Here is a 19,797-nt window from a genome sequence, read left to right on the forward strand (position 1 = left end):
AAGAAGCACTGGCCAGAAGGTCAGAGGTTGTCCACCTTTGATCTACACAGATCCAGAGTTTCAGACAGAAGTCTTTCCCAGCCCTACCTAGTAATGTACCCAGGGACCTCCTGTATATGGAGCAGCAACCCTACCTACCACTAAGCTATGGCCATGGCAGAATGGGAATCCAGTAGTGGAGACCAGGTCATCTCTTAGAAACATAGGGAGCTGCTTTCTGCTCTCGCTTTGGTGCATTCTAGGTAGGAAGGAAGCACTAGAGAAATGGTGCCAACCATACTAGTAGGCAGCACGTGTAACACCACTGAAAAGTTGGGCAAGCACTTTGTCACTGTTTTCAGCACCCACCCTCAGTCATCAAAATCCCCACCGCTACCACTTTGCACCCTGGGAATATGGTAGAGAACATCTAGGGAAGGGAGAGGCATTTTGGCTCAGCAGTAGTTAAGACATTATGCGTGTGCACATCCATCCTAACAAAGCAAGTTTCTGATTTACAGCAGGCATCTGAAGGCTCCGTCTAATATTAGTTCCTCACTTGCGTTTTCAAGCATATGAAGGGACAAGACACACCTCTTTGAAGTGCAAAGAGGAGGTGTGAGGATTATAAAGCAGGTGTCCAGGGTATATTGGCCTTGTATTTTCATCTGGCCTGTCCATGCTGCCAGCACCCCTACACATGTACATGTACATGCACACACAAACACATACATATAATTCAAACGGGGAAATGCAGTGTTGGATGCAGTTCTCAGGTAACCCCCTCACAAGTTTCAATGTTAATGAGCTGCATATGCCTTGTGCCGAACTACTGGTCAGCAGATGTTGGATACCCGAAAAGGAGGGACACTAATCTGGCCAAAGTTGCTACTGCAGATTAGTTGGGGGGTCTAATATACTGTTCTACTATTGGGGGATCAAAGACTGCAGCTCTGGGTTGGGAAAAGACAAGGTGATGTCCACTCAAACAAGAATTCCAGAGGAAGGATCTACCAGATTAACTGAATAATAGAATTGTAGAGTTCGAAGGGACCCCATGGGTTTCCTAGTCCAAATCCCTGTAAGGTCAAATCACAGCTAAAGAATCCCTGACAAATGGTCACTCAGCCTCTGCTTAAAAGGCTCTCCAAGGAAGAAGAGTCCACCACCTTCTGAAGGAGTCAGTTACGCTGCCAAATAGTTCTTGCTATCAGAAAGTTATTTATAGTCAGAATCTCTTTTCTTATTATAGTCAGAAACTCTTTTCTTGTAACTGGAAGCCTTCAGATATTTGAACATGGCTATCTTATCTCCCCAGTCTCCTCTTTTCAAGGCTAAACATGAAACAAGGCTAAACTGTTCCTCGTAAGACTCGGTTTCCAAACCCTTGATCATCTTAGCTGCCCTCCTCTGTATACATTACAGCTTGTTAATATCATTCTTAAACTGCTGTGCACATACTGAATATAAGAACATTAAGAAAACACTACTGGATCAGGCAAAAGGCCCATCTAATCCATCACACTATCTTCACAGTGGCCAGTTAGAACTTCATGGGAAGCCTACATATAGGTACAAATGTATTGAGAAAATGTCAACATTATTGTGAGGGCAATATCCCACCTTGCCCTCCCCTACCCCACCACACCCATCCACCCCTGACTGGACTCAGAGCAGCATGAAGAGGCTTCACAGGTGGTCTTTCACCTCACCTTTGACCAAAATCAACCCTGTGCAGCTTCATAACGGATGGTGGATCATACACCTCTAGACCTTGCCCTGGAAATATCTGAGCAGTGTGCTAGGTTGCTTAGAACTTGTGTGTGTGTGTGTGCGCGCGGGGGGAGGGGCAATTATGAAGGTGTGATTATGATCAATTATGACCATAACTCAGCTCTGAAGTCAAGAGCTTTTACCCTCTGCCTTGCTGTCATCCACCAATGGGCAAGCTGTTCTCAGAGTGACTGTGCTCAGCTCGGAGTGTCTTCCTCGGGTGTCCACAGCATAGAGGGTGAACCTGGAAGAGAAGAAAACTATAAGGCCTCAACCATGAAAAGTAAAGTTAACATAATATGCTGGAATGGCTGAAATTATGGTAACCTCCATACATTCTGGTGCAAGATGTCAGACTAAAGCAGGAACAGATAACCTTTCTCCTGCCAAGGACCACATTCCCTTGGGATTAATCTCTCTCTGCCTGAGGCCCCACCAATTAAGTGGGCAGAGCTAATCACTTTTCATTTCACTCTTCCTACCACCCACCCCTTTCTCTTCCTGGTAGATTGCTCAGATGGGGACACATATCACTCTTGCCAGTGGTATGGATGGCTCACCAGTACTCAGGTGGCGAAAATATGCTGAAATCAGGCCAAGGGTCATGGGGTGTTCACCCCTAGACTATAGGAAGGCTCAAGGGAGACTCACAGAGATGGCTTAGGCTGCAAGCCAACAACCCTTCATGTTGGTCTGTGATTGGATGCGGTGAAGGTGTCCCTCAACCTACAGAGTAAAGCTAGCATCATTCTGCCAGTAGGGAGGTCAGTTCTGCCCACTGAATATTCAGGCCAACAAAAAGTCCGCAGGTGGGATCTATGGACTTCCACCCCCACCCATTCCCTGGTCCAGGGGCAGGAATGGACTGAGCTGCCTCAGGGTACACAGTCAGACCCACTGCAAATGTTTGAAAGCACAGGGTTCAATTGTGGCCCAACTGCAGCACCTGGCAGAACAACTGGACCACCCCCCTGCCTTCCATCACAGCCTACATCAACAAGTGTGGCAATGGCCATGCTTCGCCACACCCCACCAGTTCTGAATTGCCCTGTAAGTCTTGTGGTAGTACACTGCCACCAAACGCGGTGTTTCCAATGTACACTAAAGACACAAAGGAAATAGTGTTGTAGGGGTGCTTTCCCCCCCACACCTGACATGTAAAAAATTACTTTTGGGTTAATGCATGAAGGTATATCCAGCAACCTTTGGTGTGGTGGCAATCCCTCCCATTAAACATCAACAAGTGTCATCTGTATTGATTTTTGGTGCATATTTAAGATCTTTTTCTTAACTAAACTTTAAGTGCAGGGTTTCTGTTTTGTTTTCATTCCAGTCTATATCTGCATTGTATTTCAAATTGTTCTTATATCTGAAGCGGTTTTCATGTTCAGTTGTTTTAGGGATGGTTCATAGGAAGTGATTCATATATGGAAATAATAAATAAATAAATAAATAAATAAATAAATAAATAAATAACACCAAAGACATGCTCCCAAATTCAGAGTGTTTGAAGTACTGCAGGAGAGCACACACATCCTTCTGCAAGGTGCATGTGGTTCTAAGCACACCATTGTGCCCTACTGGAAAAAGAAGCCTAACACATGGCTAACACGTGGCATCTGGAGAGGTTTACACTGTAGAAACCCAAGATCTCCTCATCAGAAGCAGTCCAAGTAAATCTCTGAATAAGCTTTCGATTTCTCCCTCTCCTTCCTTATCTGCAATCACTTCCCCCCTTTCTCCATTCTTAGCTAAGTGGTGTAAAACAAGCAAGCAAGCAAACAAACAAACAAACAAAACAAGGATCCTGGGCTGGCTTTGACAAAGTGCAGATTGTCCAGTGTCAGGGCACCTGCTGATGGAAGGCAGGCAGTTGTGCCCTTGAAGAGGAACAGGAGCTGCTCTTTCTGAAAGCAGATGCAGCCAAGTGGGATTTGGATGGTTACTTAACGGCAAGTTGACCCCTCAAAGTTCCTTTACTTGTGACAAAAGCAACACTCCATTCTGAGCATCTCAGCAGGGACACAACCTGTGCAGCTTATTCCCTTCCAGACACCCACAGTGGGAACTGACTACACCAGGGGTGGAGTAGAATGCTGCATTCCCTTCCAGGGGCCATGTGCTGGGGTGGGTAGAGCCAGAAGCAAAAGTGGGCACAGCAATTAAACTTAACTTTACCTTTGTGCAGTGGGCTGGTTTCTACATACACTCACACACCCCTCTCTGTCCTCCATTCAGGCAAGCAATAGGCATCATCAGAGTTTGGGAAAACATTCCAGGAAAAAGCATTCACAGAGGGTGCAAAGCAGAGCCAGTGAAGGGTGTGGGCTGCGGAGAGTTTGGAGGGCTAAACAAAGAAGGAGGGCTTCCTTTGACCCACAGCCCTCCAGTTCTCCACCCCTGGTCTACACTTTTTATTAACCCTAGTTACTCACTGCTAACTTTTCACACAATGTAAGCAGGGAGAAATGTTGGACAACCAGCACAGGACACAAAGGAAGGAGTGGAGTTCATGGGAATTTTAGTCAGAATTTGGTTGGTCCCTCTCCCTTTTGCAGATGTCAGAAATCTGAGAGATTGGAATCCCTATTCAAGCCAACCTGATGGTCACAATCAACGACATGTAGGCAGAACACATGGTTGGCCACAGAAAGCTGAGCAGGACAGCTGCTCTGCTCTGCTGGGGGAATCATTCCAGTTCTTTAAATATGATGGCTAGCCAGGCATAGCACTTTTAAACTGTCAATCTGAATTTTGCAATGTTGAAGGGGGCGGGAGAAAATGCTATGGGGATGTATATATGTATGGTGATAAGATGAAAGGAAGAGGCACACACACAGAGAGAGAAATCACATACCGAGAAAGGGATAATGCAGCCAGGCACCAGATTTGTAAAAATGCCCATTAGGCTGTGAAAAAGGATCTGAGGACACACAGGGTCTAAAGTATGTTCAGAGTGGAGACTATCCAGGCTCTTCAGGGACAACTGGATGGAGAAGCTGGTGTGCATGTTTGTGTATGCAACATAAGAGCTCTGCTGGATCAGGCCAGTGGTCCATCCAGTCCTGCATATTGTTCTCACTGTGGCCATCCAGATGCCCATTGGAAGCCATTAGGAGGGTACCCCCCTCCCCACTTGCTATTCTCAGCAACTGGTAGACGACCTCCAACAGTGGTGGGATCCATTGGAAGAATAACATTACAATCTTGGATAGTTGCCATGGACAGCCTGAATTTGTCTAACCTTCTCTGAAAGTTATCCAAGATTGTGTCCACTACCTCTTCATGGGAGTGAATTCCACATAGGAGCATATGTCCTGAAGAGGTACCACAGATCTGTTGCCTCAGCTTTACCTGTCACAAACTGTGATCCTAACGAGAAAGGCCAAAGCTCAGCAACAGAGCACAATTCTGCATGTGGAAGGTACCTGGTTCAAACTCTTGGAGATGTTGGACAGCTACTGCCAGTGGAAATATGTTGTTGGATAATACTTCCCATCATTCCTGGCCATTGGCCATGTTGGCTGGAGCTGAGAAGTGTTAGGAGTCCAGCAACATCTGGAATGTCTACAGGCTCCCATCACTAGAGTAGATAATACTAGGCTAAATGGACCAATGGGCTGGTTCAGTACAATAATGTGCACCTATTATGGAGAAGGTCCATAGCTTAGCAGCAGAGCACCGGCTTTGCATGCAGAAAGTAGCAGATCCCAGTCCTTTGCAGCTTCAGTTTAAAGGGTACAGTTGGGGAAAATGACCCCTAGCTTTGCATCTTCACTTGCAGTTTGTGGAGTCAGCTATGGTGGGTGAGGAGCATTGTGGAAAATGTAAAGGATGGCTAGAATTGCAATATTTACATGCAAACTGGAGAGAAGTGTGGGTGAAAACTGACTTTGTATGCATCTTCCTTGAAAAATTTTCCTTAGCAGAGGCTGTGAAGCAGAGACAAGTGCTCTTAGAAGGACCAGATTCTGTCCCGCCCACCCACCCCACCCCTCCCCACTCCACCCACACCCTTCTCTTTTTCTCTGGGAACTGCCTGGTCTTCTGATACCTTATTTCCCCTTTTGGAGGGAAAATATGAAAAGTCTTGATCTTCATGTAAAAGCTGCTTGTGGTGGATGACTAGATCTCCCCTTCTATGACATCTCGTTCCCTCACAGGGTCTGTGCAGCTGGATGAGCCCAAATATTAAGAGCAGAGTGTTCCCAGCAGCATAAGTACTGCTATATGGGGCCCCACATCTGAAGGGATTGGACCATGCCAGAGTTTATTGCGTACAGAACAAAATGAAAGGCACAGCCCAGGAACAAAGGCAGGCTGGTGTGTGTTTGTGTTTCAGCAAGAACTCTTGTCTTAGCGATAACAGCTGCCTGGGTTTTTGGGGGGTGGAGAGACAACTATTTTGCAGAATCCACCTCAGCCTTCAGATCACACAGGCAAAAACAGGCAAAATATTGGGGCTCAGATCCTTGGCTGCAGGCTGTGAAAACAGGCACTTCACCACTGGCCTGGTTTCCAAGATGTGTCAGCATCCCTGATCTGTAGCAACATATATTTGTCTTACATATATATGCAGATAATTAGACCCACCCCATAGAGGCACCATTCCCTCCTCCCCAGCTCTGCCCTTTGCCACTCTTTTTTGGTCCAACTGCAATGGTGGACCTCATGTTTGGGGGGGAGGGGAGAGAGAGAGATGCAAGATAGACCCAGTAAGCTTGAAGCCAGCCTGTCACTGCTCTAATTTGCTGTTTGGCACAAGTTGCCAGGTGGTGCCAACCTGAAGAGGTCAGTGAACAAGAATAACATGTTGATGGACAGGGGCTGTCCATGCAAAAGAACCAAGATGGCATGTTGTGAAGGGATATGCTATTATGAATGCATTGACTATCTCCATAACAGTGAGATCAGCAGCATAGAGTCATTGTATCATAGTATGTATGTATGTATCATAGTATGTATCATAGTATTTTAATATTCTTTTGGAAGCCGCCCAGAGTGGCTGGGGAGGCCCAGCCAGATGGGCGGGGTATAAATAATAAATTATTATTATTATTATTATTGCTTTGGTCCTCTCACCATCCGAGGTGTAATCAGTAGAAGGTGATACATTAGGGTGAGTGGGGCACTGCCCTGCCAATCTCAGTCTGTCCTCAGCTAGCCCTCCCCTGCCTGCCTTCCTACTTACAATCAGTGTGTGTGTGGGGGGGGGTGTCTGTTAGCTTTGGGCTCCATCTTCTTTGTGTTCTCCCATGCAAAGAACTCCACAGGGAGAAGGAGAATGGGCGCAAAATCAAAATGAGTGGTTCTGACTCCACCTACTGTTTGTGCGGCTTGTCTTCTGCCCTACCAGTCCCAAGGGCCAGAGCACTTACATCAGCTAGGTCCTGGACCAGGGATCCCCCACCCCAGGCCTATAGAGCTAGCAGGGGGGAAAGAAGGAAGAATCCTACCAACAGCAAGCTGCCCCTGAAATCGATGGGAAATTTCACACCCACAAAAAAATCTAAGAAATCCCCCCCCCCAATTCTCCACCTGCCAAAGAGACTACGACATTTGGGCACCATTTGGGTTCAGTGCTACTTCAGAGCTTCACAAAATAAGGTTATGTGTGTGTGAACTGCACAGGAAAACCAAGCAATGCAGCTTTCCTCCGGAATGTCAGTGTAGTGTGCCCTCACCACTGTAAGCTCCTCAGATATCTGTGCAAAAATGTCTACTCAGAGACTGCTCAATTTAAAGTATATATTTATACAAATATAAATCAAAGCCACAAGAATGCATTTCCTCTGCTTGATGGCAACTCTGTGATTCAGCATAATCAGGGATCAGTAAATCAACACATAAAACCTTCTCACTGTGCCAATAAAATAAATGGAGCCTTTTTCTTGGATTTTGGAATTTCAATGGGTGAAGCATATTGACAATGCCACAATAAAAGGAAGCTCATAAACAGATCTACTTTGCATACTCATTCGGTTGTGGTGGCTTGTCGTTGAGGATGGGGGTAAATTCTATGAGGGGAGAACAGGATATCCCTGTGGCTATAACCACCACAAAAACAGCAAATTAGCAGTGGAAAGAGGTTGGAGAGAGAGCTTTCCCAGTGCTTTTTTCTGGGCTTTGCAGGGGTACACATACCCCTAAACATTTTGTGAATCTACGTTTGGCCTCACTGAGGGGCAGCCTTTCAATATGAGTAGGAAAATGAGAGTACCCCCTAAACATTTTTTTTAAAAAAGGGAAAAAAGCACTGGTAGAACCTGAGAAGAAATTGCCAAAGCAAGGTTGGGGAATCTGTTGTCCTGGACTTACAGCTCCCATTAACCCCAGTCAGTATGACCAATGGTCAGGGATTGTGAGTCCAAAGAAATTTGGAAGGCCACAGATTCTGCCCCAGAGTAATTGGGGGCAATATCCTATAGTTGCTATGCTCAACAGGAAGCTATGGGCAGCTACAGATATTGGCTTTAGGGCTTTGCAGATGGCTTTCTGATGCCCTCAGCAGGCCCGTAACTTGACAAAATTATATATGGCGGAGATAACAGTGCTCAGATTTGCAGGGGTGCAATTATCCATATGACAATTATGAGCTATTTCAAGGCTGATAGCATCTGGAACTGGCAAGACCCCACAATGATGCACAGAGCTATATCCTAGTGATATAACCTCAACATCACAATTTGCTGTGTTCCAATCAAGGAGGAATCACCACGTTCAGATGTTCTATACTGCTACTCCAGAGGCTGCTAGAACATGCCAGAAGCAGTTCCATGTCTTCTAGGATTCGCCATCTCTTTCAGTCAAAGCATTTGATGAGCATTTTGCAAATGCTGCTTCAGCTAGCCCTCAGGCCAAAGGTGCCCTGAATGAAAGTTCAATGTTAACACTGAATCCATTAGTCAAAGGTTACAGCCTATCAGCTTTTTATAGTTCTAGTGCTGGAAGTGCCTGAAGACACATCTGAAAGCTGTTTAAAAGCTCAAGACCCCTTAAGTGAGAGGGTCTCCAGGGATTGGCATCAATCTGACAGCTGGAGGTGGTGCGAGGAGAGACGGTTCATCACAATGAGCAAAGGAGAAAGAAAATCAATATCCTCCTCTTGAAGTAACCAAGGAGATGATGCAGTAGCGGAGGCCCTACAGGAAGCATTGCCTTTGAAGACCCTCCCCAGATGGGCCCACCTTATAGTGCAGCATCGTGGCCTGATTACGTAAACTAAGGGCTCATCCAAACTTCCACTTGTCCCACCACTTTCCCCCAGGAAAACCTAATATTTACTCCTGAATCAAAGCTAATGTCAATTGGGTGTTCTGTGGATTGACGTTTGCCCCAAAGGAAAGTTGCAAGGCAAACAGGAAACCGCTCAGACCCATGCCTAAAAAGCATGGGACAAGTGGAAACCTGGTCAGAACCATGCTTCCTAGGCACAGAACAAGTGGAAGTGTGGATAACCCCTAAATCTGATGGGCTTTATAGTGCTGCTTCAGAGTGATAGAAATTGTTCCCTGTCCCTTATATGACACTGGCTGGATCTAGACACATAAAAAAAAGGGGGGGGGTCAGTTAAATGTGTTGTAAGCTTTATAAATGGAAATCCTGTTGATGAAAAATAGGACTCCACAGCACTATCTGGTGTCACAGTGTTATAACACACATAAAGTTCTTTTTCTTTACTAATGAACCTGAGTCCACTGGTGGAGGAAGGGAAGGGTGGGGGGAGCACACTGCCCACAGCACCATCAAGAGTGGGGTACCATCACGGCTGCTCTCCCAGACATGCACTGCGCACCCCCCACTGTGTCAGGCGCACGACCCTGCAGGCAGTACCACGCCCCCAAGGGTGGCGTGCCATGCCCCGGGATGCGTCACACCCCTGCCTGCTCTCCACCCCCAGCACCAGAGCATGCAGCTTCGCCACTGTCTGAGTCCACTGATGTGCAGTCAAAATGTGATTGGCTGTATATCAATCTCAAATCACCAGGCTGCTGCCAACATCCCTCGTCAACTGGGATCGCCTTGGAAACAAGCCTGTTTGGTGAAAAATGGTGGTACTGCTGCAGCTTGGGGAAAGAACAGCTGCAAACTGTGCTTGGGCAATAGTCAACTTCTCTTATATGTGCAATCTATTTTGCACCTGGAGTGTTTTTGCATGGCAAGAGTATGCCCTTGAACTCTGGTGATGCCTTTTGCTTTCCTGGATGGAGGACAGAGAAGTGAGTGTCTGTGTTTGTAAACTAGCCTACTGTACAAAGGCAACATTTATATTCTGCCCCCCACCTGGCATGTGGCTCTCAGAAGTATACCCAGAAAGGAATGTGGCTTTTGGACTGAAAAAATGTTTCCACTCTTAGTTTAAGGGAACAAATAAATAGGCAGTGAATTGCATTGAAGAATTAATTTTCTTCAGGGGTTCCTTAGTGCTAAAAAGCAATGTTAATGTGAGGGAGCTTGTGCATAAAATCACCAGGACTTTTCAGAGTGCAAGACTGACTGAAAGGCCAAACAAGATGCATCTAACATCTTGCTTGGTCCTGAAAAGGCAGAAGAAAACCTACTTTTTAGAAGTGGAAAACAGACATAGGTTATGCATTTGGGGGAGGGGGGGAATAAAGCACTATACATATTCTAGCTCTTAAAAGTTACTCATAGCAAGTTACCTTAGGGGGTTGTGGAATCTCTTTTCTTGGACATTTTACAGAAAAAGTTGGACAGGCTCTGTGTGGGCTGCTTCGCAGTCTGCTTACAGAGTCAATGGGTAATTATCTCCGGATTGTTAGCCTGGGATAGCAAACACTTGTCTATAAAAGCAATGAATCTGGGGACATTCCAGACCCCCTACCCCTGGCTGATTGCTTTGGGTAATCATTTTGTGATCATCAATTTTGAAGAAAGAGAAATTAAAAGAGATCCTGCTTTTTTAATTTTCCGATTGGGATATCTTATGTCAACTGACTACAACAAATGATGTGTGCCTTGAACACGCGAATGAGTCATTCGATACCCCAGAATGTGTAAGCATGCACATAAGTCCTCAGATATCAATGCAAGCATGCTTTAGGACAGGAGGTTGAATTAGATTAAAGTGTGGTTCCTTGGAATCCTATCAGGCTACAACAACACTGCTATATCCAAAAAGTGCAGCAGAACATTTCTCTAGATCAAGGACAATGAACTTTGTTTTCATCCAGGAGACCACATTCATTTCTGCGCAACTTCCCAGAAGTGTTGGACCTTGGCATCTCAGATTTCAGTGGCCCCCTGTGTGACGCCAAAATCCAGTGCTCCTCCCTCTCACCTTCCATTGGAATAATAGTGGTGGAACCTGCTCTGGCACTCCAGAAGCTCTGTGCCTGGAGGGACCATGCCAGTCACACTCCCCTGGAGCCGCCTCTCCTCCCAGGAACCACATGCCAATATGGCAGAGCAAAACATGTAAATGTAACCTGGAAAAGGAGCAGCAGAAAGAGTCAGTGGGTGTCACATCCCCTCTTGGCTCTGACCTTGCTTATGTGACCCTGGGAGTGTTATAATGTTCAGAAGGTGGTCTGTCCAGATATAGGTTTCCCCATATGCACACCTGCACAGAGACCACAAGAATTTGCCACTCCTTAGAAACTTATTGGGGTTCCTCAATTAAAAGATTAGCGGTGGTGGACCAGCTTTCTTGAAAGGCAGCTTGCTCACCACTACTGCACATTCTTTTTCTGCAATGCACAGCTGCAACAGTGTTGGGTGTGGTGCAGAATACCCTTTGAGAATTAAAAGTGGGTTGAGAGTTGCATCACTTCCCAATTTTGCCAGGAGACATCTCCATTCACAGATGATGATTGTTGTTGTTTTGAAACAATGCAAAGTTTGAAAACACCTGTTCACTGGACAAGAAAAGCACACATGATCCAACTCCGGTGTTAGTTCTCAGAGGCCAGTGTGAACTGAGCATGCATTCTAGAACATATCCCAACATCCTTTAGTATGCATAGATGTTCCATTAGTTGCTTACTTGAGCTAGTGTGGTGCAGCACAGGGATGCAGAACCAGTGTCCCTCCAAATATGGTTGGACTCCACTTCTCATCAGCCCTAGGTAACATGGCCAGTGGTCAGGGATGATGGGGAGTGGTAGTCCAGCAGCATCTTGAAGGCCACATGTTCCTCATACCTTGAGTAGTGGATAGAGTGTGGGACTTAGATCAGGGAGACCTAGATTTGAATTCATAATCATCAACACCTTGAACAACTCACTATATCTTAACTCAACCCAAGCTACAAGGTTGTTGTGATCCAACAATAATGGGGAAGGGGGCTCCCCTGAACTGCTTAGAGCAGTGGTTCCCAATTAGAGGTCTGGGGACCCCTCCACAGAAAACACACAGGGGGTCCACAGCCCAATCCCTTGCTTCCCCCCAACTAATTTTTTTGTCATTTTTGCATGGTAATATCACAAAATTTATGGTCTGTTTTCGTGCAGTGTAATTTTTCAATATATTGGCCAAAAATTGTTTTGAAATAACAATTTTGGCCTGGCAGTACGCAGGAAAATATCACTCTTTGTGCAAGGGGGAGCAGGCCAGCCAATTTCAAGGCACTGCTGATATTGCACAATGATGTCAGCTGATAACACTGCTGATCTGAGCTGCCTTCCCTCACGCTGAGAGAGAACAGGGCAGCTGATCGCCCACACTTCAGGTCATAGTGGCACTGCCTTCCCCTGGCACTGAGGTGAGCAGCTTTTCTCAGTTCGTAGGAAAGCAGCCACAGTGGATGTGCATTTCCACTGGCTGCCACCACTGGCTGCCCCACTGATAGCAGCTTGATAGTCCCACATCCCCATCCCTTCCCCCTCAAACCATGTGGTGGAGTGACTCCCCTTCCTCTCCTCCCCCCTCCCATTTTATCTCCACAGCTGCTTCTTTCCTCATCCTCATGCCTGCTCTACAATTTGAGACATCGTGATATATCAGAATATTGCAATATTAATCTGCTGATACATCACATGTTGAAAACCAGATATTAATCAGCCCTAGACTGGTTTTTTTAATTTTTAAGTATATCTAAAATTCTTTGCTTATTATGAGCTATTCCACATTTTGTTCAAAAAATTGCTTTGTAGAGGAAACTACCATAGAGTTATCAACTTTTTCAAAGGTAGGGGTCTGTGGTTTGGCTTTTGAAAAACCGGGGACCACTGGCTTAGAAGAAAGGGAAGAATAAAAAAATAATTAAACAACATTTCCTAAAGTTTGAAGAACACTGCATTAGACAAATCATTACATCTCATCTAATTTTGTGATCCAACTAAATCCTTTCAAGCTTTACCATGTTTACACAGCAAATATGTCATGACCTGCCCTGAGTTTTTAGGAAAGGGTACAGCAGAGTTTGGAATAAACAAACACAATGGACAGGGGGTGGGGGAATGAAGTGGTGGGCAGGGGTGGCCAATAAGTGGTTCTAGAAAGGGGAACAGGCTTTGGAACAGAGTTTGTTCAAGTGAAATGCCCACAGAGGATGAGGCAGTTATTGTGACTGGTTGTAGACAAGTCTACTATGTTGGCTTAGAAAAGCATTTCCCTTTAACAGTAAACTCCCCTTCTCTGGGTCTCTTTGCAATGGGGGAAAGCACATTGTGCTAGTAATAGCTGGCAAGGAATCCACATGAATGCTATGAGCTAAGAAAGGAGAAGCTGGGCCGTCAGGGAGAGGAAAACAAACAAACAAACTTCGAAGCTGAATTAAGGTCAAATCAATAATCACTGTGTGCATGTCAGGATGCGCTTGAAGTTCAGCGTAGATTTGGAAAAGGGCACTTGCTGCTTCAGGCTCAATGGGGTTTACACATTTCTGGTGAGCAAAAAAATATGTGCCCCTCTTTGAAGTGGAACAGATGTCTCCCCCCCCCCCCCCCGTTTTTACATCATGGAATGATAATCAGGCAAGATGCATCACAGAGATGGCCAAATCTAGCAGACCTTCAATGGTAGAGAACTGCTGCTACAGAATATTTGTCCAACTTGACCAGGGACATCTGTGGCCCATTGTACTACAACTCCCATCATCCCTGGTCACTGGCCATGCTAGCCAGGGTTGATGGGAGTTGAGAGACCTATAACCTCTAGAAACCCAAGGTTCCCCATCCTTGAATTAGCCCATATTGTCTACTCTGAATGGTAGTAGTTCTCTGGGTCTCAGGCAGAGGGTTTCCTGTCACCTGCCATCTGACCCTTTCTAAAAACTGAAATTGCAAGGAATGGTTCCTAGGACCTACTTCAAGCAAAGCATGTGATCTACCAATGATTCACCTAGCCAGGTACAATAACATACATTCCCACCTGGAGCCTGCCTTTCTTTATTAGGGAGGTTTAATCTTGCCTTCATGTAACGGGTGGGATACAGCAAGTCAAGGGAGGCTCCCTGGATATGATGTCTTTGCATCTCTAGGGAGATGCAATTAAAAAGACATCTGTTGATGGAGATTTTACATAATATCAGGGAGCTGCTTATAGTAGTGGCTAGGTACCGGAGCTTTGAGATGGATTAAAATCTTACTTCCACCACAAAACTCGATGAGGTGGCCAAGCTGCTATCATTCAGCTTCAGGGCTCTTCCATATGGTCTGTTTATTCAGCATGCAATCTGATTTGCTTGCACAAAGTTTAAGTGGTGGTCAAACTATGTCTGATCTTCCTTCAGCATCCGTTTTGATTGTTTGCATGGAGGTTACATGACAATGAGCATTGATCCTGTATTCATCCTGATTTGTTTGTGGGGTGTTTGCTCATCTTTCTGTTAATCATTTGTTCACCCCCACTGTCCAATGTATTTCCCAGTTACATTCCAACCCCTCAAAAAGTCTTCTTTTTTAAGTGGATTTGTTGTGCTGAGGCAACACAGCACTTCAGTCTACTTACCTTGTAGAAACCTAAAGTTCCAATCTCTGTTTGAATTCTTCTGTGGCCTGGAGGCACCCACAGTCTGCTACCCATATTACAGTATGTGGATGATGAGACTTTGCAGAGTCATTTTAAGGACTTCTGAGATGGGACACTGTATGCAATGTGCTCTGAAAACTTCAAAAATCAGTGGCTAAATTGAATGGTATACTGTATCATCTCTCCAATCCAGTCCATACATGTGGTGTGCCCATCTGGCCACCAACATCCTTGGATGTTGATGTGTGTGAGGGGGAGGGGGCTTAATGTTTACATTCATCTTTCATATGGAGAAAACCTGGCAGCTAACAACATGATCTGTGAGTCTACGCACTTTGGATTTTAGGCATGTCAGCTGTATTTAAACATTACAGCCACTTGGCAACATTGGGAAAGGGAAGGCAAACTAGGTGAGCAGAGAGAATGCTCCTATTCTCATACATGTGGATTATGGAGAGGTACCATCCTATGCAGTTTCATATCCATGCTGAGTGCTATCACTATCTAATCCAAAACAAACCATTGTACACTGAGAGAGAGTCTGTCCTCTAAAGTGAACCCCAAAACTTCCCTTGTAAACTCAGGAAGGAGACTACACACACACACACACACACACACACACACACGGCAACTTCAGTCAATTCTGTCCCTGCCCCTGCTAAAATCAGAAGCTTTCCCCTAGATTTTACCATTTCTGATAGCAGGGATATGTGTGCTATAGGTGACTTAAAATGCATCTCATTATTGCACCCTTCCCTCCTGCTTTGCAACAGCTTATGGACAAGAACTCCCAGGCAAAGGGTTTCTGTGCATATAGCCCCTGTGCTTCATATAGCATCTTCTGTTCTACACAATATATTTTCATTATGTATATCACTCTTCCTAACACTACCCTCCCATTCATTTCTGCTCAAGTGATGGAGTTTTCCCCAGCTATCAGTAAACACTCCCATCCTTTTCTTTGCATTAAAATATAGTTGGGGGGGGGGGAGAAGAGTTTGGCTGTGTGTGTGAGGAGACGCTCCCTCATCACTGTCATTGTCCTGACCCTAGTGAGAGCTCTCCATATAATCTGAACCACATTGCTGGCTGATCAGATACAATACCCGGTAAATAACCTTGACTCCAGTGGTCAGGAAAGGTAGGGATCCTATATCAGAGCGCATGAATGATTCACACACACAAGTCACAGATGGCAGTTTCAGGGGGCTGATGCCATGCAAAGCTAGGGAATCTCTATGGGGTTCAGATTCCAGGCGTACACCAAAATAAATTCATCAGCTCCCCTCCAAAGGACTGCAAGAGGGCTCCAGTGTACATAGGCAGCTCAACAGAAGCGTGGCCTACCCAAATATTTTAAAGACTGGGCAATTTTAGAGGGACCATAGCTCAGCGGTAGAGTACATGAACAAAAGTTCTTAGATTCATTTTCCAGCGTCCTTGGATAAAAATATCTTAGGCGTGTGTGGTTTTATCTGTGTGAGAGAGGGAAGACTTTTCCGGAGACCTTGAAGAGCATCTGCAATATTGGATAAGGTAGATTATAGCTCAGTGGTAGGTCTTGTTTTGATGCAAGGGGGAGTTTCTATGTTCAGTTCCCAGGTTCTTCAGATAGCTGTTGATAGGGAAAAAATATGCCCAAGGTCCTGAAGGGCCAACTTGAGTAGTGGTGTTTCGCCAGATGGATTAATGGGCCAACTGAGCATCGGAGATTGCGCAGGGTAGTGGTGGTGCTGAGCTAGAGGATTTGAAGCTTGGTTCTATTTAATACAACCTTAGCCATCCTCGTCTTGCCACAGTCCGCAATGTGTTTACCTGTAAATGGCTGCCTGGAAGCAAGCACATAATCCCAGCCAATGTGACTGAGACTGCTGTTCCTCTCATTCATGTGACACTAGTCATTTAGGGGTGGGGAATTTAAGATTCTTAGATACAGAAAAGCATTTTCAATTGGGAGGTGGTTTTGCTTTGTGCTTTGCCATCAGCAGATCTGGAAGGTCAGTCTGCCGGGCTTGCCTTGGTACTTGATAATCTGTCTTTGTGCAAGTGGCTCAGTTGAGATGTTGGTCCTCCTTCCTCTATACTGTAACTTTTACGGGGGACAGAAGATCCCAATTTATCTACCCAGTATTTTCTCTACACATGACAGACTAAGATGAATTCTATGTTTTAATAGTGAAGGCAAGCTCCAACCCCCAAGATTATACAGAAAACAAAGCCACATTCTTCAGTGTAGTCATCAAAATCAGACCACAATTATGAAAAGGAAGATGAGCTTGGTTTCAAAACAGTCTGGTTTTTAAACTTCTGTTTTAATTGTTCATGGATTTAGTTAATTCTTGTTTTTAAAAAGGAATAATTTGTGAACAAGTATAACTAGGACTGTATGCAGCATTCTCTGTCCACGAGGGCAAGGGCTCTTTAAATGTTTCACAAGGAATACAATGCAACAGCTGCACTAGTGGAAACCTGTTGTGCAACAGATCACACTATCATTTGCTTATACATTCTCTTGCACAACAGTGTTCTGCTGGTGCAAAACATTTCACAAGAACAGATATACCTTATTGGCATCTGAAAAAGGTTGTCTATGGTATTATCCCAAGTGGGAGGTGCTGGAATCAATGTTTGAATGAAACCCTTATGAGCCTTGGGTTCAAAAGGAGGGTGGCAGATCCATGCCTATACACCAGGGGGACTGGTGGCAAGTATCTGTTGCTCCTGGTCTTTGTCAATGACTTGTTAGCAAAGGGCACCACCCAGAAAGGGAAGGGGGAAGAGAAGAGAATTGTTTCAAGCTTCTCCAACTTTGCTCTAGTGACAGGTGTATAACAGTTTCTTTGTGTGTACCCTGCTAGGCACGGTGGAGAAATTAGATTCAGTTCGCACTTTCCAAAACATGAAAACCAAAACACAGCCATTCTTAGTAAACTGTGTGTGCAATAAAAATAAATAAATAAATTGAGGTAAAGGTGAAAACAGGGGTGTAAAATGGGGCTGAAAAATAGAAGAAAGAAATGACTTCAGAAATGGGGCTGGGAAGGTGCAAAGGGAGCTTAGTAGCTGCATGGTGTGGGAAGGGGAAGCTCTAGGGGATCCATGTGGGGGCAGTGGTAGTGAGTTAGAGGGATACAGCCCCTAGAGGTACATCACAAATATATATTCACACTTAATCCTTTCAAGTTGTTTCATAGGAAGCAATTCATACATTAGATAAATAAATTTAAGAAGATAGTTAAGAGTTGCCGGAGCAAAAACTGGGAGACTTTGGGTTTGTGTACAGCTGCCCCATATGGTGAATCACCAAACTGCACATTTCTGCATCTGTCTCAGTAATTTAGTTTCCTTCAGGATATGGAGTAAGCCCACACAGGCTGGCCATTAGGTCCTCCTGAACAAGAATATTAGAGGGCTTCCTGGTCATTCGAGCAGACCTTATTTTGCAGGAGGGATTCTATCACATGCCGGAAATGCAAGTTTGCACAATTAAAAGTATAAAAAAGAGTTTTGTCACAACAAATCTACTTTTTTAAAAAACTGTTTTTTTGTTTACAGTCATGAAAGTGACAGGGCACTGCACCAAATGCTGGATAAATAGCTGATTGACCTAAAGACTTACCATATTTTTTGCACCATAACACTCACTTTTTTCCTCCTAAAAAGTAAGGGGAAATGTCTGTGTGTGTTATGGAGGGAATGCCTACGGGTGGCATGCCTACGGATTTTCCTCCTCTAAAAACTATGTGCATGTTATGGTCGGGTGCGTGTTATAGAGCGAAAAATACGGTATAATATCTGCAAAAACACATAAGAATGAACACACAATAAAGAGGGGACATCATATTATCTCCATGTAAGCTTTGTACAAGCAAATCAAAGTGAATGATCACTAAACATGTCAACTGGCGGTACCCCGTTTTGTGCTACTAGGTCATCTTCAGATCTGGCATGTTACTGTATCCCTTTCACTGCTCTACCTATTCTTTATCTTTGGGGTCTGACTTCCCTTTGGTTCCAGATCACCTCAAACCATTGCCCCGTGGTCCAGACAAACTTGTGTGAAGACAGCACAGCTGTTTAAGCTGCAGTGGAATGATCACACTAACAACATTTCTGGTTGTAGGGTATAAAACTGGGAGAAGGGTGATATGTCAGTGATTTGGGGGGATGGTGGGAAAGGTCACCAGAGCTCTTTACAGTTCTAATTGGCTGGTGGGTGCTGCAAGAAGCTCCTGTGTCTTTCGCCTCACCCTCAAAATGGCAAAAGGGAGGAAGTGGTTCAGCTCCCTCTTAACCCTACAACTCTACCACCAAATTCAGGCTAAACGGTTGAACTGTTGAAAACTTAGCCAAGTCCTAGTTTCAAATCGAATAGGCAAAGAATGTGAATACTTGGATTGCCTCTATCATTGCAGATTTCATGGGTTGCACAACAAAAGCACACTATTATGTATGGATGCTAATGTCTCTTGTTTGAGGAATTCTTTCCCCCAACCTCCTGACATGGGAGGGTTCCTATTTATACAAATAGTTTGATTTTTGATTTTTTTTTAATGCAGTCTCAAAAACCAGACAGACAGAAAAGGGAAACCCACAGGGGGATATGATCCCAGCAGAAGTATGTGCCGCCTCTGACCAAGAAAACATCCTCTTGTGGCAGCACCACAAAATATGAGAGCTTAACTGATTGCAAAACCAAAGAACAAAGTGACATGGTCGGATGGAGAAAGGAATGCGAAATCTTGGAAGCTTCCGGAAGAGCACCCAGCAACCCCAAACCACCCCTGGCTGTGCAGTGAACCGATGCCTCCAGCTGGGCAGTGCCAGGCTGAATGCAGAAGAACGTCCTTTTGGGTCCAGCCCAGCTGTCCAAGCAGCCAAACATCCTGTCTCTGAGGGGAGGGAACAGATGTTACTGTGGAAGTGCTCAGTGGCACCTGGCCAATCATGGAGTGCTCTGGGTCTTAACTGAGATTTGCTTCAAGTTCCTGGGCAATTAAGGCTTTGGGGACTGTCCTCAGCTGAATAAAGTAAACCTGGGTGAACCTGACTAATGGCCACTGATGCTTCCCAAAGAAAATGTGAACAAGTCTTTTTCCAGCAAGGCTGGAG

The 19,797-nt window shown here is 45.0% G+C and overlaps 1 protein-coding gene across 5 annotated transcripts in view; it reads right to left on the bottom strand.

Moving 5' to 3' along the window:
• Positions 1 to 19,797, bottom strand: part of ASTN2 (astrotactin 2) — a 658,777-nt gene that overhangs the window by 6,513 nt on the left and 632,467 nt on the right. For all 5 annotated transcript variants that reach the window (XM_081847443.1, XM_081847445.1, XM_081847447.1 and 2 more), the window contains one exon: positions 1,896 to 1,996. In XM_081847443.1, coding sequence (XP_081703569.1) covers positions 1,896 to 1,996 — 101 coding nt within the window. The remainder of the gene's footprint in view (positions 1 to 1,895; positions 1,997 to 19,797) is intronic.

This window comes from Podarcis erhardii (genome assembly GCF_964252035.2).
Source record: "Podarcis erhardii genome assembly, chromosome: Z".
Lineage (NCBI taxonomy): Eukaryota > Metazoa > Chordata > Lepidosauria > Squamata > Lacertidae > Podarcis > Podarcis erhardii.